Genomic DNA, 18,656 nt, shown 5'->3' with positions numbered 1-18,656 from the left:
CCTGACCGATCAGCTAGCTCACATTGGAATGCCCCTGATGCCAGGAACCCCAGTGTGGTCAGCCCCTGTGTGGGCACAGACAACTCCTCACTATATTGGGCAACCACAGTTCTGTACGTAACTCCAGTAACAGCAGCCTTGGTAATCGAAAATCGGTTTATGAGTAAATTATCCCCATTCGGACGTAAATCCTCACATTCTCCAAATACACGCTCACGTCGGATTGCAAGGTCCTCTGACAACGCTAACGCAGCCACTGTTAGTGCCATTTTATGCATCACTTTGTGTGTGCTTTTATATTCATGCATATACAGTAATTGCAAACACGTGGGTGTGTTAAATGTTTATCACTGTGTTGCTGATGTGGACATCACTCTGATGACTTCTTGTTTTCACACTATTAACAGTTCCCTGCGTCACCGTTACATGTCCACAGTGGAACAATAGCTGTAGAAACGTGCGTACGCCAGCCAGGATTTTTGCGTGACGCACCCTACATTTCCACACTCATGTCACTTTTGATACATTTGCACGTGGACGTGGAGACGGGCGTACACCAGGTTTTTGTGCATAAGCACACTTTGTAGCCCCAGGAAATTGGACCATATTACACCAGTCAGTAAATCGCTACACTGGCTTCCTGTGAGTCAAAGAATAGATTTTAAAATCTTACTGCTGGTCTACAAAGCCCTAAATACTTGCTTGATCTACTGGTTCCCTGTGAACCATCCAGACCCCTTAGGTCATCCCGAACAGGATTGTTGTGTGTTCCAAGAACAAGAACCAAGAAAGGTGAGGCAGCATTCAGTTATTATGCTCTTCACCTGTGGAACAAACTTCCTGTAGATCTGAGGTTTGCGCAAACTGTCAGCTCCTTTAAATCAGGGCTAAAACACGATTGTTTACTGGAGCGTACTCTTATGCCGCGTTCACACCGGGCGCGATCAGATACTACAAATTCACGGGGGTCGTGTGGCGATGGACGTGCCTCCTTCGCCCGGTGTGTCGCTCTGCTTGGGTGGACCTTCGCTGCGAAAATTCGCTCCAATGCGTCATTAAATAGGAGGCGCTTCCATTCCGCTTGGCGTCAAGTCATCATGATGGACCTTGATCACACGGAGCGAGTTGTTGTGGAAAGCTCCCAATACAGGGAGTATCATTATTTGCTGCAGGAGCTGCGTCTGGATGACGGCCGCTTTCAGTGGTCCTTCCACCCCTGTGGGACCCAGTTTGAGGACCAACTGTCCCGATCACATGCGCACATGTAAACAATTAAAAAAGAAAAAAGAAACTCCGCTTCTTGCTGCAGCTTGCTCTTCCCCCAAAAAAACGCTGTCATAATTGTGTTTAGAAACCAGTCACCATTTGTTTTATTATACATCTGTGTAGTTAATTAATAAAATATTCTCCAGAGACGATTCGCTCGCGCGCGCACGTAAGAAATGGAAAAGGAAAAAACTCAGCTCCCCGCTGCTGCTGGGCTGCTGCTTGCTCCAAAAACTCTGTCGTAATTGTGTTTAGAAACCAGTCACCATTTGTTTTATTATACATCTGTGTAGTTAATTAATAAAATATTCTCCACAGATGATTCGCTCGCACGCGCACGTAAAAAAAAAAAGAAAGAAAGAAAGAAACTCTGCTCCACCACCTGTGGGGCTGATCCTCGCTCTTTCCCCCAAAAAAAAACTCTCATAATTGTGTTTAGAAACCAGTCACCATTTGCTTTATTATACATCTGTGTAGTTAATAAGTAAAATAATCTCCTCGGATGATTCCCTCGCGCACGCATGTAAAATAAAAAGAGAAAGAAACTCCTCTCCCACTGCTGTGGTGCTGCTGCTTGCTCCAAAAACTCTGTCATAATTGTGAAATAAAGGACACAAGAGACGTAAGTCCTGCTTACAGGCTGCTACCAGACACAGGACATGTTCACATGTTCAGTCAAACTCCAGACATCTCCACGTCACTACATATTCAGTCCCTGATTGGTCATCGCGGCGCGAAGAGACGAAAAAGTTCAGATTTTTCAACTTGGGGAGGAGGACAACGCGACGTGATGCGATGCAATATCGCGCTACAAACGCGGCAATCGCTCAAAATCGCTTCACTCGCATCGCTTCACTCGCGCCCATCGCGTCGCGCTGCGTGACTTGGTGCCAAAATGCGTCGTTCCATAGGGATTACATGGCAACCTGTGGCTGCAGTCGCTCGTGTCGCGCCCGGTGTGAACACAGCATAAGATTAAATATTAATCTGTCATCTTTTACTGTCCGTACGTTTTAACTATACATTGCTGATTTACACCTTTTATTATTCGACTTCTTTTTTATCCTGACTGTTCAGTGTATTGATCCTGTTTTTATTTTATGTTACTGTATTTCTCAATTTTAATTTTTCGTTTTAATCGACTGTTTTTACTGTTTTAAAATCTTGTTTTGTTGATTTTAGTGTCTCTGTAAAGCACTTTGAATTACCTTGTGTTGAATTGTGCTACACCAATAAACTTGCCTTGTCTTAGTGTTCCAGCAGTAAAGAGATACTTCTTCAGAAGAAAAAATAATTCATTGTAACATCTTGCATATTTAAAGAGGTAACTGTTTAGTTAATTTAAGAATAAATGTATCCATGAGTAACAGGTGAACCACAGTTCTGCGCTGAGCACAAAGTACATTTTAGTGTGACACCTGGTCATTGCTGACATTGATGTGTCACGCTTTGTTCATGAAATACAGATACACGTATCAAAGTCTGTGTGGGACATCACTGCTGTGTGCACAGGATGCACAGTGCACAGACACGCTTATGCACTGGCTATTCAAACAAACAAAAACAATCTCTTATCGCCAACATTTAATAACTGTTCCACCCGCGGTATTTAAGCAAACTGGTGAATAATTATGCAGAGTTCTGCTGGTGGAACGCAGAGAACTGTGCACACAGCTGTTTGCAGTGTACGGCGTATTACCACCCGCTATCATTTGGGCAATTAGCCTAGGTAAATCACTTGCAAAGTTTGAATTGCCCGTGCAATTTAGCACTTGTTGTCTTTGATCTCAGGAAATCAGGCCTTTAGTGTAAAGTGGAAATAAAAGCAGACACATTATTCTACAAAGTGCTTGTAGCCTGGATTGCGTCCTTGTCATAATGCATAATTTGTAAAGCAGAGCCAGTCATATGAATGGACTTGGAAGTAAGTACGAGTTGTTCTGTTTGTTTGTGTTTTGTGTGTGTCTTCTCTCCCCCAGGCCGTAGCTCTCTCTTCCCCATTGATGACAATCTCCTTGATGATGGCCACGGCAACCAGGGTGTCCCAGGAGTCCTCGGATCCCCCAACTGTTACCCCCACCAAAACGGGGAACGCATTGAACGCTTCTCCCGGAAGGTGTTTGTAGGAGGTTTGCCCCCTGACATCGATGAAGGTGAGAGTACAACATTTCCTTCTTCTCTCTGGTCTTTCTATGAAGATTGTTTCACTGGCTGGAGCTGAAACGATCAGTAAATTGATCAACTGTAGCAAAAGAAAGACATTTGTTAAGGAAAATGAAACATTTTTACAGTTTTACGCAAGACCTTATTTTGAAATGGCAAGTTTGGTTTAAAAAACCTCTTAAACTCTTACAAAAAAAGCTTGAAACTATAAACCTGAAATGGTGAGAGTAGTTTTAAACTGCTTCTAATCCTCTTAACTGTGCTATAAACAGTGTTGCCAAAGTTACTTTCTTAGTTACTTTGTAGTTACTTTATACAGTTACTTCATTAGCAACTTTATGCAGTTACTTTATTAGCAGCTTCTGACAACTTGTAACTAATAAGTAATGTAACTAATAAGGTAACTAGTAATCTAACTTGGTTACTCTTAAGATTGAGTAATCAGCAAAGTAACTAATAGTCACTGCTGAGTACTCAATCTTGAAAATAACCAAGTTAAGATTCCTAGTTACTTTATTAGTTACATTACTTATTAGTTACAAGTTGGCTACAGCTGCTAATGAAGTAACTCTATAAAGTAACTGTATGAAGTAACTTTTCAAAGTTACTGTGGCAACACTGGCTATAAACGTCTCTACACCACTAAATTGCTCATTATGATGTGGTAAGCATTTAGGCATCTTTTAAAATTTTAAAGTTGCTTTACATCAATTATCTTAAATTGAAGTGGAAAACTTGTATTAACTGCATTATACCTATTAAAGTACATTTTAACTGCTTTACAACAAATATTAATTTGAAGTGAAGCGACTAGCTTTGAACTGCTTTAGATCCTCTGTAACTATGTTATAAACTGCTCTACACAGATATTAGTACATGATGAAGTGGTAAGTCTAGGCTGAACACCTTTTAGGCATCTTATTTGAAGCAGTGACGCTTTCTTTTGTTTGTTTTGTTTAACCTTCTTAAAATATTTTAAACTGGTTTACACGAGTCATTAGCTTTTTTTAAGTGATGTTAAGTGGTTTTCAGTCACCTGTAAAAATTTCCTAACATGGTTTTAGATTGTTTTGTTTGTTTTTTTTTCAATTTACAATTTCAGTTCAATTTATTTTCATTTATATAGCGCCAAATCACAACAAAGTTGCCTCAAGGTGCTTCACATAAGTAAGGTCTAACCTTACAAACCCCCAGAGCAAGCACACAGGTGACATTGGTAAGGACAAACTCCCTCTGATGATTTGAGGAAGAAACTTCATGCAGACCAGACTCAAAGGGATGACCCTCTGCTTGGGCCACGCTACTGACACAATTTACAAAACAATTCACAAAACGAATATGTACAGTAAATGTTACCGGTGCACAGGACAAGAGGGTTACAGAAACAGACACCACACCCATCTCTGGATGGAGCTGCACCTCAAACACAGAGGAAAAAAAAAAAACAGAATCAGGCATCAGAAATTCAACAAATACAGTATAATTTGTCAGCATTAAGCTACAAGAAAAACAGAAGAAATACTAAAATGATTGCCGGCCACTAGCCCTAAGCCTCACTAAAAGACCCAGAATTTAGATAAAGTTGAGGCCATGGCCTGCTCCGTTTCCTAATAAAATGAATTAAAAAGAGTAAAAAGCATAGTAACATACTATGCCAGTATGCTAGCCATACAAAAGGGAAAGTAAGGTTTGTCATTTGGATAAATGACAAACCTGTATTTAACTGTTCTTACACAAAGAATACACCAATTTTATGTGCTGTGGCAATATATTTAATGGCTTAATATAGATATTAGTAATTTTTGACCCAACCTTTAACTGTTTTAAACTGGTGCTAAACCAATTGTAAGGTGACAAAACGTAAGGTAAACTGGTTTTAATTTGTTTTATACTCATAATAAAATGGGTTAAAGTGCTATTAAAGCTCTTTTAAAGAAGTGTGAAGGTGGAACCAGACACAGTTATGGTCAGAAGTTTACATAACCTCATCATGGGCATGAATGTTGTGATAATTTTGGGCTTTTAATGATGTTGTTGAACTGTTCTTTTGCCAGGTTGGAATGATTATACAGCATACATCATTAAGGACTTTAAAAAACAAAATCGGGTGTATAAGTTTGAATTTATTTAGGATCTTCGCTAATGTACACACAGTCAAAATTATACATACAGACTCAAATGTATACATACATTCACTTAAATATTTTAATAAGTTCTGCACTGTGTTTTAATGTGACAAGGTCAAGGTCTATTAAGCCCTCAATACTGATCATGATTGACTGCAACTGGTAGTTTCTCTTCACCAGCATAAAAAGGATGTTTGACAGCACTCAGAATACTCAGAATAATGAGAAAGTCCAAATAACCCAGTGAAGATCTAAACGCCGACGATCGATGAGTGTATGTAAATGTCTGACCACAACTCTATTCATACCTGATGTTGACAGGTTTCTGTCAATTCCAAGATTTTATCACCAAATGCTAATGTGGCTATATGAGATAAAAATCTGCATTGACTGGTTAAAAATGTTCTGCACCAAGACAAGGTGTTTTAGGTGTCATTCAGCTACTTATAATGGAATAAAGCAGTTATTAGCTGTTTTTGACCTGGTTTATAAAAGCTAATCCAAATTTGTATCTTGAAAATTCAAGGTAAAATGGTTTTTAGATGTTTTGCATGAGCAGTAAAATTATTTAAAGTGCTCTTAAACTTATTTAAACAAGTTAAAGTGCTTTACACTAGATATTGCCTTATTTTGAACTGCTGTTCAGTGGTTCCAGACTGAGAGAGTGGATAATGAGACAGGATCTGATCAAAGGTGAACTGGTTTTATAATGTTCTACATTAAGGACACTCAATTTAAGCACTGTTGTTTGCTAAAATGCGTGAACCTGGCTAAAGTTAAGATACCCTGGTTTTAACTGGTTTTATTTGTTTAATTGTTTTACATAAAAGACAAGATTGTAAAGGCTTTGAAATGTTTTTATTATTTAATTTTTTCGTGGTTTACAGTGGACACTTTATTTTGGACTGGAGTTAAATATCTGTAGAGCATGACATTAATGTTGTTGATGGAGAGATGACCTGGTTTTAAATGTTTTAAACTCTTAATTTTATTTTTAATGGGCTATGATGGCAGCTTTTTGTGCTCTGATTTTAAATGACATTAAAACAAAGAAAAGTTCAAATGGAATTAAACCGGTTTAAACAGTTTACAATGAAGTTGTTTTTATTTCTTGTTTGTTTGTTTTTGTGTAAAGATGAATATTGTCTGACCTGATATCTATACAAAAACTAATTTGAATAGGTTTTTTCCGCAAAGTTTTGACATTTTTGCCATCTTTGTAATTTTAAAGAAAAATTTTATTTGATTAACATTAAATATCAGTAATAGTTTCAGTTATATAAATAACCATTATATGCAGTCCTACATTCAGCTTTTATTCTCTCTCTAATGTTCCTTTTTCTCGCCTCTAATCAGATGAAATTACTTCAAGTTTCCGGCGTTTTGGACATCTGGTGGTGGACTGGCCACACAAAGCAGAGAGCAAATCGTACTTTCCACCTAAAGGTAATGACAGCTGCCACCTCCTACCCCATTAAGCACAGATGTAGATTATAACATATTATCAGTGGTGTCAAAAGTACACACATTTGTTACTTAAGTAGAAGTATAGATACTGCAGTTTAAAAACACTCTGGTAAAAGTTGAAGTATCAACTTGACTTCTTTATTCAAGTAAAAGTGAAAAAATATGTGCTCCAAAACCTACTTAAAGTATAAAAGTATAAAGTATCCTTTAAAAAAAAAAGGTGGATGCCACTATATGAATTGAAAGCTTAATTTAAAAACTGATTTGTTCTACATGTGGCCCAAGACCCAAAACCCAAAATTACCCCCCAACACCACATGCACAAAAATGTTTCAATTCTAGAAGCTCTGAAATGTAATCTGGGACTATTCCAGACAATAAACTGCAGTGAGTGCAGCATCCATTTAGTGAAGAAAAACAAAACAAAAAAAAAACAACTTTCCTTATTCAGATTCATTCCAGTAGTATTCTGCTCTTACAAGGATGCAGCAGTTTTCTAGTTTGGCAGATAGTTCTGGAGGAAATCACTGAAGAAATTAACACATTGAAAATATGGTTTGACCGAAACAAATTGTCATTAAATAAGACAGGGATGAAGTGGAGGTGTAATAGTCACTAGGTGTTCACAGGAAACATTTATTTATGTATGTATTTATATATGTATGTTCATTGTTAGTTGCTTTTATATTTTCTGTTGTGTTTCTATTCAGATTCTTTTTGCCTCTTTCTCTAAAATTGTATATAATAATCATTAGATTATTAATATATAAACAAAAATAAATTTAAGAAATATTACAATTTGAAAACAAATGCACCGTGATGAGAGCTGCTTAATGCTAACTTTTAACATTGAAAATGCCATAGACATGCTAACACGTTAGCGTCGCTCCCGTTTTTAAGTTATAAAATACATCTATCAACTGTTTCAGAAGACCATAACAGGTCGGTTTAACATAGATATGATAAATAATACTCACAGAAGTATGCTCTTTAGGGTTTTAGCGGGGGAAAATTGAAAGAAAGAAAGAATAAACGAAGCAATAGGTCGAAGCATTGCTTCAATCTGCGAACCGCTTGGATTGGTTCACGGTTCCAAGCAAAGCCGTGCTGCAGAAAAGTTGATTACAGGCGCACATGACGTGAAATATATATATATATAAACATTAAACTGAAGGCAAGAGTAACGAGGCTGTTTGTTTTAAAAATGTAAGGAATAGAAAGTACAGATACTTGTGTGAAAATGTAATGAGTAGAAGTCAGAAGTAGGCAGAAAAATAAGTAATGGAGTAAAGTATAGATACCTAAAAAGTGTTTGTACTTCGTTACTTGACACCTCTGCATATTATTAATAATATTATTAACATATTATTACAACATATTATATAATCTAAATTATATTCTCTGTGCATGTTGCTTTAGATGCCAATGTATAAAACAAACATGTTTAAATGGCAAGGTGAAAGCGTTTGTTGTTTTTTTCGGTGCGGAACGCTGAGACTGTGTGCGTTTCCTAGGATACGCCTTCCTGCTGTTCCAGGAGGAGAGCTCAGTCCAGGCTTTGATTGAAGCCTGCATGGAGGAGGATGGGAAGCTATACCTTTGTGTCTCCAGCCCCACCATCAAAGACAAACCTGTGGGTTGAAAAGCAGCAGTGTACGCTGAAAAAGCATGGTGACCGGAATGAGTCATGTGGATTCTACTTTGACTGCAGGTGCAGATTCGACCTTGGAACCTGAGCGACAGTGATTTTGTGATGGATGGCTCTCAACCCCTTGATCCCCGGAAGACCATCTTTGTGGGAGGTGTTCCTCGTCCCCTGAGAGCAAGTAATTACAGCCATGTTGTTATTCTTACAGTGGAGACCCACTGGCAGCATAAAATGTGCTTTACAGTGGACGTCTGCTCCAATTGTGAGCTTGTTGGTAAAAGCTGTGGAGATATATTCATATGATACATAGGTATCGACAATTAGTGTGCATTTACTGCATGGGTTGACTGTCATAATTAAAAATGATACATGACTGACTGGGACATTTGCTGGATTATGCATGTATGAGTCTGAGCAAGTTTCTTAGGTATTGCAGAAGCCTTTCGTCCGCCCGTCTGTCTGTGCTCAGCATAAGTCCAGTCCCATTACTGCCAGAGGCTTCAAATTTACAGGGGACATGCTTAGGACACAAACCTTGGACAAGTTCAAAGATGGCTAACCTTGACCTATTTTAAGAGGTTACAAAGTCAAATTCTGTACCTAATTCAATGGTATGATCACGAGGACGTTAGCGTGGTGACGTCAATTCCTGGTGTCGCTAGCTGCTGACTTTGCTTCATTTTTGGCTAGAAATAACACCTTTCTCATATATTATGGAAAAGCTAGCGAGAAATAAGCACTTCTAAACCTGAAAACGCTGTATTTGGAACCTAATAACACCTCTGAACTGAGTTACAATACACTTCACAGACGTTAGCATACTTCCGCTAACTCAAAGCCAGTGGTGGGCACAGCTAATCGAGAACCGCTAATCCACTAACTGAAAACTTTATAATGCTAAACTGATAAACTGCTAAATTAGCGGAAGTTACAGCTAACTGCTAACTTTTAGTATTGACTCAGTAAGCAATGAGCTAAGCCAGTTTCGAGTTTAATCATCACAAGTACTGCTGGGTAAATTCAAAGGCAATCTCAAAATAAAAACAAACAAAAAGCCAGAGCTTCTGTCTTTATGCATCCAGCCCGGTGCTACAAAAAAAGAAAAAGCATCATTTACTTTCAACATGCTTCTACGAAAGCCGACAGAGGCCCTTTTTGTTATACTTTTTTAATTCACCCTGTTATCCCGAGATAACGACATAATTAATTCAGGATCTCGAGAAAACAACACAACTAATTCGAGATCTCGAGAAAACAAAGCCTTTATTTCGAGATCTCGAGAAAACACAACAATTATTTCGAGATCTCGAGAAAACACAACAATTATTTCGAGATCTCGAGAAAACACAACAATTATGCCGTGATCTCGAGAAAACAAAACAATTGTTTATAACAATAATTTATAACAATTATTTACTCGAGATCATGATCTCAAGTAAACAGCTGACAAATGGGTCATTCAGGTAGGCTATGCCAAGAGGCTTGTATGATGACTTCGTGGCTATATCTCATTCTGTATAGATGCAACGCTGGTCTTTAAAATGTCTGGAATAATCGATCACCTAATAAGGCAATATTTTGATCAGGGGTTGACACAGGCAGAGATTGCTCTGACACAGGGGGGCGCAGACAGCTCTGCTAGAAATCTCAGTTTTCTCGAGATCGTGAAATAATTGTTTTGTTTTTTCAAGATCACAAAATAATTATCTGTTTTCTCGAGATCACGGAATAAAAGTGTTGTTTTCTCAAGATCTCTAATTAATTATGTCGTTATCTCGGGATAACAAGGTGAATTAAAAAAGATTATATGAAGTACTCTGTCGGCTTCCGTATGCTTCCACTCAGACAGTGAGCAGAAGATATGAAGCACAAAACACCTTTCACTCATAGTTTCATTTAAAACCAACTAATTCAGAACAGTTTATCAAAATTAATGGCAACTGCCATTTTTACAAAGTGAAAATATGATATCGCACATATTTTAGGGAAATTCAAATGATCTCCTCTCATTATTCCCACCCCCCCCAAATGCATAGAATACTGCCATCTACTGGATGTGAAGAGACAAACTGTAATTTGTGTGTGGAGGTTTACAACCTTATCAGTATACTGAACATCATATTCAAGATTGGGAATATGATGTTCCCGGACAATCATTTTTATTCTTCTGTAAATAGTAATTGCCAGTATTATACTGAGGAACAATATAATAAGTGCACGATATGGGATGGGACGTTCTCAATAATTCACTTTAACAGTAGGAGTTTGTACAAGAATTTTGGGAGTATTAAAGACTATTTAAAACAATTCTGCCAACCTTTCAGTATAATTGCTATAAACGGAAACTTGGCTTGCTGATGTTGACGATTCAAATTATGAAGTGGAGGGTTATGAATTTAATCATCTGAATAGATATAATAGAGGAGGCAGAGTAGCACTGTATGTTGATAAAAGGCTTAAATACAAAATCAATGATCAAGTGACAATGGCCGTAGAAAATCTTTTGGAATGTATCACAAATGATATATGTTTGGGAATAGGTAAAAATATAATTATTAGTTGTATTTATAGAGCTGCTGGTGCAAAAAATTGGATAGAGAAATATTTTTCACAGATGGGTAATAAGTGAGTATTTGTGTGTGGAGATATTATCAGTTATCAAGTTGTTCACCAATGAATATGGCTTTCCAATATAACTTTTCTTCATCCAATATTTCTCTATATTGGACGACTTGCCATCCATCAGTTGTTATGTTATCCACCCCCCTCCCAAATTAAGCAAACAACAAAGAGTCAAGTAAATTAGAGCAATTTATTTTGTTGTGAACAGCATATGAATGCTTCTAAAACGTCAGTAGTGTGCTTGTCTTTCTTAGTGTTTTGGGCATCCCTGGAGTTCAATATTTCCACCAGTTCCTCCTCTGTGAACTCAGCAAACCTCGCTGGCAGACGATTTTCTGCTGTTGTTGACATGTTTGTTGCCATTTTTTCAACCAGCATCTGTCAGCTAGTTCCTGACCTTTGTATGCCACGCTCTGATTGGCTCGCTGTTGGCAGTAAGCTCTAACGCTATTGGTCAGTGGGAACTGATCCAGTATAACTTTTGGTCCTAGCCTTTTTGGAAGTTGGGCAAAAGAAGCAGAAACCAGCCAAAAAAATCACGAAAAACAAATGAAATGGGGAACCGCAAAACATTCCACCTGTTGGGAGGGACACACGGTTGGACAGGTGTGCACGATAGCACAGCGACGGTTTTGTGTGCAAACATAGTGCGAGCACCTGGAACGTGTGAATGTGGGGGAAAAAAACACACACAAAAAAACCACAGCAATCTGTAATATGTAATCCCTCTTATCAAGTGGACAATACAAGTAAGAACCTTCTGTTCCTCTGTATATGACCCATGGTCATGGACAGCAAGTTGAGAAATGTGAAATGATATGAATGAAGCAGTGCGCTTTTATCATGTCCACGTCTGCTGGCGCCACGTGTCCAGCGAGCGGCGCACTGAAGAACACGCGTTGTGTTGATGTGGCTGACGTGATATTCAGATCACCAGCTGAGCGTACACATGATCAGAGAGATCTTTCTACCTGGTACAGCCTGCCAATGTGCGCGCTGACACGGGTGCTCCAGCCCTTTGTAAAGGTGATATATGTTTTTATGTACAGTAGTGTTCAGAATAATAGTAGTGCTATGTGACTAAAAAGATTAATCTAGGTTTTGAGTATATTTCTTATTGTTACATGGGAAACAAGGTACCAGTAGATTCAGTAGATTCTCACAAATCCAACAAGACCAAGCATTCATGATATGCACACTCTTAAGGCTATGAAATTGGGCTATTAGTAAAAAAAAAAAAAAGTAGAAAAGGGGGTGTTCACAATAATAGTAGCATCTGCTGTTGATGCTACAAACTCAAAACTATTATGTTCAAACTGCTTTTTTAGCAATCCTGTGAATCACTAAACTAGTATTTAGTTGTATAACCACAGTTTTTCATGATTTCTTCACATCTGCAAGGCATTAATTTTGTTGGTTTGGAACCAAGATTTTGCTAGTTTACTAGTGTGCTTGGGGTCACTGTCTTGTTGAAGCACCCATTTCAAGGGCATGTCCTCTTTAGCATAAGGCAACATGACCTCTTCAAGTATTTTGACATATCCAAACTGATCCATGATGCCTGATATGCGATATATAGGCCCAACACCATAGTAGAAGAAACATGCCCATATCATGATGCTTGCACCACCATGCTTCACTGTCTTCACTGTGAACTGTGGCTTGAATTCAGAGTTTGGGGGTCATCTCACAAACTGTCTGCGGCCCTTGGACCCAAAAAGAACAATTTTACTCTCATCAGTCCATAATATATTCCTCCATTTCTCTTTAGGCCAGTTGATGTGTTCTTTGGCAAATTGTAACCTCTTCTGCACATGTCTTATTTAACAGAGGAACTTTGCGGGGGATTCTTGCAAATAAATTAGCTTCACACAGGCATCTTCTAACTGTCACAGCACTTACAGGTAACTCCAGACTGTCTTTGATCATCCTGGAGCTGATCAGTGGGTGAGCCTTTGCCATTCTGGTAATTCTTCTATCCATTTTAATGGTCGTTTTCCATTTTCTTCCACGCATCTCTGTTTTGTTTTGTTTTTGTCCATTTTAAAGCATTGGAGATCATTGTAGATGAACAGCCTATAATATTTTGCACCTGCGTATAAGTTTTCCCCTCTCCAATCAACTTTTAATCAAACTGCGCTGTTCTTCTGAACAATGTCTTGAATGTCCCATTTATTTTCCTCAGGCTTTCAAAGAGAAAAGCATGTTCAACAGGTGCTGGCTTCATCCTTAAATAGGGGACACCTGATTTACACCTGTTTGTTCCACAAAATTGACAAACTCACTGACTGAATGCCACACTACTATTATTGTGAACACCCCCTTTTCTACTTTTTTTACTGATAGCCCAAGTTCATAGCCTTAAGAGTGTGCATATCATGAATGCTTGGTCTTGTTGGATTTGAGAGAATCTACTGAATCTACTGGTACCTTGTTTCCCATGTAACAATAAGAAATATACTCAAAACCTGGATTAATCTTTTTAGTCACATAGCACTATTATTCTGAACACTACTGTATTTCCACGTGAGGACAGCATGCATGTACCTCACAGTGGAGTGTTGTAAGGTGATGTCCTTCATAACATGGTATGTGTTCTCCAGCTGTGATTTGCGGGTCCACAGATCCCAACAGCAGCGGCTGGCGTGGACACGCCCACCTTACAGAACGAACTCAGCTCAAAGAAAAAGTTTCACTCTCTGTTCCTTTGTTATGTGATTACTTATTTTATGTATTTGTTATGTAATTATGTATGTAGTTATTGTTGTATGTATTTATTTAATTGTCATGTTCTCTGTGTTTTTAATTTAACACGTCGTGCACTGAGCCGCTGTCAGCTGGAACTGATGAGAGTATGAGTGCCCGCCCACACATGTGCATTGCGTGAAGTGTGGCTCATGTTTTTGATGGGATGACATATGTCCTCCAGCTGAGTTGCGAGTACACAGCGGTCAGCTGTTCTAGCTGGACATCACAGTCATCCAGATGCATGTTGCGGGAGGGGGCCTTGCATGACGTGTGTTACTTGGTAACAGCACACTCGTGGGGCACTTAGAAAATGTGCTGTCGTACGCACAGCCAGGTCGACATTGGTCAGCTGCTCTCTACTCTCGTGCTGGCACCGCAAATGGCCCCGCCTTTTCTAAGTGCCCCGCGAAAGGTGTTGGATGTTTGTGGGTGGCACCCAGACTCCAGCTGACTCCAGCCGAGAGTGGGTCAAATAGCCACTTGCACGGCATTTGATAACTTTTGGCACCTGGTGTGAAGGCTGCCTCGATCGCGTCATTCAGCCACAGTTCGACATGGTCGATGATTTTGTGCAGCTGCTCGGCCACAGCACGGTATGTCTGACCTGCGTACGACTTGCCCTTGAAATGCTATGAACATGATCAGATGGCAGTGCGACCTCATCATGTCCGCCGTTCGAATGGGTTTCCGGTGTGAGTGGCGTGCAAAGATAGAGTCCGTGTGCCATGACTGAATGAATGTGGCAACCGCTGAATGAGGCGTTCCAGTGCAGCTCCAATTTCCGACAATTGGCATTTGACTCCTCCTTCGTGCGCCTTTCTGCCTCAATCATGTTATCTGTGAAGGGCCCTTATAGTTGGCATTACCTTTTCCCAGCCATCCTTGTCACAGCTGTTCTGACTGTCCCATAAAGTCAAAACAAGTGGAGTGCCAAGTAATATGAAGGTTATATTCCCTCTTTTTATTCAAGAGTATATGAAAGCTATTTATTGTCTTTATTCAAGAGTGCGCTTTTTAAGTTTGAGAGCACGGTTTATTAATTACAGTCATTCTTTAAGACCAGATAAAAACAAATAAATGTTATTGTCCCTGCGGGAAATGCTTCTTGGGTGAAAAGTGCTACAGCAGTTGCAGAGCAAGTGACACACAGTGACAGGGACAACACAAAAGACAGAATTTAAAAATCACAAACAGCAATATGAAAAAAAAAACAGTGTTGTTGTTTTCATGTGTCAGAACTTAGTTGATTGTGACCTTTTTCCTGTCCTGACAAATTGCACTTGTTGATGAGTGGTGTTATTGATAAGCCTGATATCCAGAAATTCCATTTTCCACTTGCGTAACTTCCTGACCTTGCATCTTTTCATATATTTTCTTGTGTCCCCTTTTCTTATTCCTGTGGTAATCGCTGTCAAGTTGAACTGGCCATGATTATGGATCGTCTCTACGGGGGAGTTTGCTATGCCGGAATCGACACAGATCCAGAGCTCAAGTACCCCAAGGGGGCGGGGCGAGTGGCCTTCTCCAATCAGCAGAGTTATATTGCTGCCATCAGTGCAAGATTTGTCCAGCTGCAGCACGGCGACATAGACAAGCGGGTATGTGCAGCGCCGTCTTCAGTTAGAGTGGAGACGCTTTCCCACAAATGTTCTCTTCCTCACAGTCATCATTATAATCAAGACAGAGCCTTCATCTAATTGGATTAGTGTACAGAATCAGAATTGTTGTGGGATTTATTTATGATTCATTTGTTAATTCTTTGGTCAATAAATCATCAGTAAAGAGTAAATGATGCCCATCTCAAAATTCTACAACAGTTCAGTTCAGTCTGTTCTGCTCCACATAAACCAAGTAGGAAATGGAGTATTGTAGGAGGGTCCAGGGACATTTGGGTCCCCTAAATAGGGATTTAAAAAGGAATAGTTTGGAACATGTCACATGCTTCATTATCACATTACGGGGTAACTTATGTCACCTGTCATAGAATCGAATTGACTTCAACATTGTTTGACCTTTACCTTACAGACCAACCATTTAACACAGTCAAACCAACTCTATTTATTAATCCTATTAGCTCAAGCAATAATTTGCACCACTTTTTACCAAAATTGAAGCAACTTTAACTTTTGACCCCTGTACAAACTGAAACTGACCTTTGTCACCGTTCTTGCTGTTTTTACCTTATACCTCCATAGCATTTAGTCACAGATAGTCCAAACTATACCTTTTTGGAATCTTTATGTTCAGACACATAATATGGTAAATTTTTCAAAATGATTGGAGCATCTTTTAATTTTGACCCCTGTGTAATTGTTCAATTGACCCCTACCTGGCCGCCTATAAAATTCAAGTGGCCAATCATTTTTTGGTTTGTTTTTTGTTTGTTTGTTTTCAAAAGAGTAATGTCTATTTGTGTTGAATTTGGTGCTTCTATCATCATTTGCAGGATTGTTTACATTATCTGCTGCACTATTAGGAAATAGGATTAAAAACAGAATTTGGGAAAGTAGAAAGTTTAATCAGCCTGGTCTTTTTTTTTTTTTCTTGTTCAAGCAAAAAGTAATCTTTTTTCCAGTGCAGATTATGTTTGACACCTTGAATTATTAATTCATACAAAAGCAGTCAAGACTTTTTCTTTCAAATGGCAAATCAATTCTTTAATCATTTTAGCTCCAGTTACTATGGTGACCAGGCGCTTGTTCGTGCTGATTGATGAAACGTCCTTCTCATTCTTTGCTACAATATTTAAAAAACTTCTTTTCATGAACACATTCTTTTATAGCCGTGCCGGTCTCCTGGTGTGAGCCGCTGGTGTCCTCGCTGTGTTTGCAGGTGGAGGTGAAGCCGTACGTCCTGGACGACCAGCTGTGTGACGAGTGTCAGGGTGCACGCTGCGGGGGGAAATTTGCTCCATTTTTCTGTGCTAATGTCACCTGTCTTCAGTACTACTGCGAATTCTGCTGGGCCAACATCCACTCCCGCGCCGGGCGAGAGTTTCACAAACCCCTGGTCAAAGAGGGCGCCGACCGCCCGCGTCAAATTCACTTCCGCTGGAACTAAAGATGCGTCCACGGCACAGACAGAGGGCAGGAAAGTAAAACACTGGCTAACAGGATAAAGAGCTTTGCTTCCCCCCCCCCCCCCCCCCCCCCCCCCCACTCCTGCTCTCCTACGCTATCAGTATAATCGAGTACTTACCACTACACAGTATACAGTAACAGTACATATACAATATATCTTTTGTAGCAGCCAAACACCACAAGCCTCAGTTTTTCACCAAAACCCCCCACACATCTCAGGCTCTGACAACTGTACAACTCTTTTGTGGTACTTTCATCTTTTCTAAGAGGAGATTTTAAAAAACAGATTGATTTTTGTAGGTTTTTTTATTATCATTATTTTTGTATGTGCGATTTAAAGGAAATATGGTTTTCTTGGTTTTGTTTTTTCTTCGTGTTTTGTTATTTCAATTTTTTTTTTTTCCCCAATGGGGGGCAGCTTGTCCGTCTGCTGTCTGCTACTAGCCACCTGGCACGCGCATCTGGGAAATCCTCGAGTTCTCTCATGTTGCTTGCCCCAGATCATTAACCAAAGCTAGCAAAGTAATAGGAAACAAAATTAACACCGTTCTGCTCTTCTTTCTAATGTTGCCATGAACTCTTCTGTCTTGTTAGCGAGTTCAGTTTTTAAAAAAGAAAATGCTATGATTTTTTTTTTTCTCCCTCGCACTCCTACCGACCCACAGAGTGATACCTCAAACTCCAAAATCTGGTTTCTGCTAACTGTATTCAACGAAAACATTTATACTTACAAGCTCTTTTAGAAGCTTTGCTGCTATATATACATACATATATATATATGAATAGATGTGTAGGTATTATATTTAATGCCATTTATGAACCAGAATCATGTAAAATGAAATGCAGTATGCACTCAAACACTTATGGCCCCCATCGCCATGGAAAGGGTTCAAGTGCATGTTATTATGACAATAGGCTTAGCTCCACAAATAGCATGCAGGATAGAGGTGAAAGGGAAAAAATACACATAATAATTGTAATTAAGATCACAACATGAAATTCTATGAGTAGCATGACCATCTTTAAAGAGATGCCTAAGAGGGGAAAAATATCCGACAAAATAAGTCAACTATTTAAACTTGCATGCATCGGTGTGTATCTGTTGTTTGATCCGTTTACATACTTATCAATACATAGAGTGGTTATTGGTTCTTCTGTAGATTTTAGAGGACACCATCATTTTGTGACATGGTGATTTGTATGGCAAAAACAAACAAAACAAAAAAAACACAGACAAAAAAAAACCCAGAGTGGTGTTCAGTGGTTTGTGTTTGTGTCGTTGCTGTGCTGTTTGACTGTTATTAGTCTAGACTGAGGCTCTAGTTTAGTTACCAAAAGATGACGTAGAGGAGACTTAAACCTCACAGTACTCTGCCTTCACCCTTCCTGTCCCATATCGTCACGTAGGGTTCATTGGATATTGTGTGTGCCCCACACCTCGGGGTGCAGAGGCAAAGAAAAGACTCAAGGATGTTCTAAAGCGTCCTCAGAGCATTTGCTACAGCAAACTGCTCGTTTTGTATCCACTGGGTGCAC

General features: G+C 39.2%; 1 protein-coding gene and 1 long non-coding RNA gene across 3 annotated transcripts in view; one reads left to right on the top strand and one right to left on the bottom strand.

Annotated features, from left to right (window-relative positions):
• cpeb2 (cytoplasmic polyadenylation element binding protein 2) overlaps positions 1-17,403 on the top strand; it is an 85,713-nt gene extending 68,310 nt beyond the window's left edge. For both annotated transcript variants that reach the window (XM_034180552.1, XM_034180551.1), the window contains 6 exons: positions 3,246-3,419; positions 6,912-7,001; positions 8,537-8,655; positions 8,734-8,848; positions 15,457-15,638; positions 16,873-17,403. In XM_034180552.1, the coding sequence (XP_034036443.1) occupies positions 3,246-3,419; positions 6,912-7,001; positions 8,537-8,655; positions 8,734-8,848; positions 15,457-15,638; positions 16,873-17,100 (908 nt within the window). In that variant the 3' untranslated portion in view covers positions 17,101-17,403. The remainder of the gene's footprint in view (positions 1-3,245; positions 3,420-6,911; positions 7,002-8,536; positions 8,656-8,733; positions 8,849-15,456; positions 15,639-16,872) is intronic.
• LOC117519231 lies at positions 9,842-10,050 on the bottom strand. Its single transcript, XR_004563217.1, has 2 exons — positions 9,992-10,050; positions 9,842-9,931 (listed from the first exon to the last, which is right to left on the bottom strand). It is a non-coding gene; the product is annotated as an uncharacterized LOC117519231 (long non-coding RNA).
• Positions 17,404-18,656: the final 1,253 nt, after the last annotated feature.

This window comes from Thalassophryne amazonica, chromosome 10 (genome assembly GCF_902500255.1).
Source record: "Thalassophryne amazonica chromosome 10, fThaAma1.1, whole genome shotgun sequence".
Classification (NCBI taxonomy): domain Eukaryota; kingdom Metazoa; phylum Chordata; class Actinopteri; order Batrachoidiformes; family Batrachoididae; genus Thalassophryne; species Thalassophryne amazonica.
This window is presented reverse-complemented; position numbering and strand designations above follow the sequence as displayed.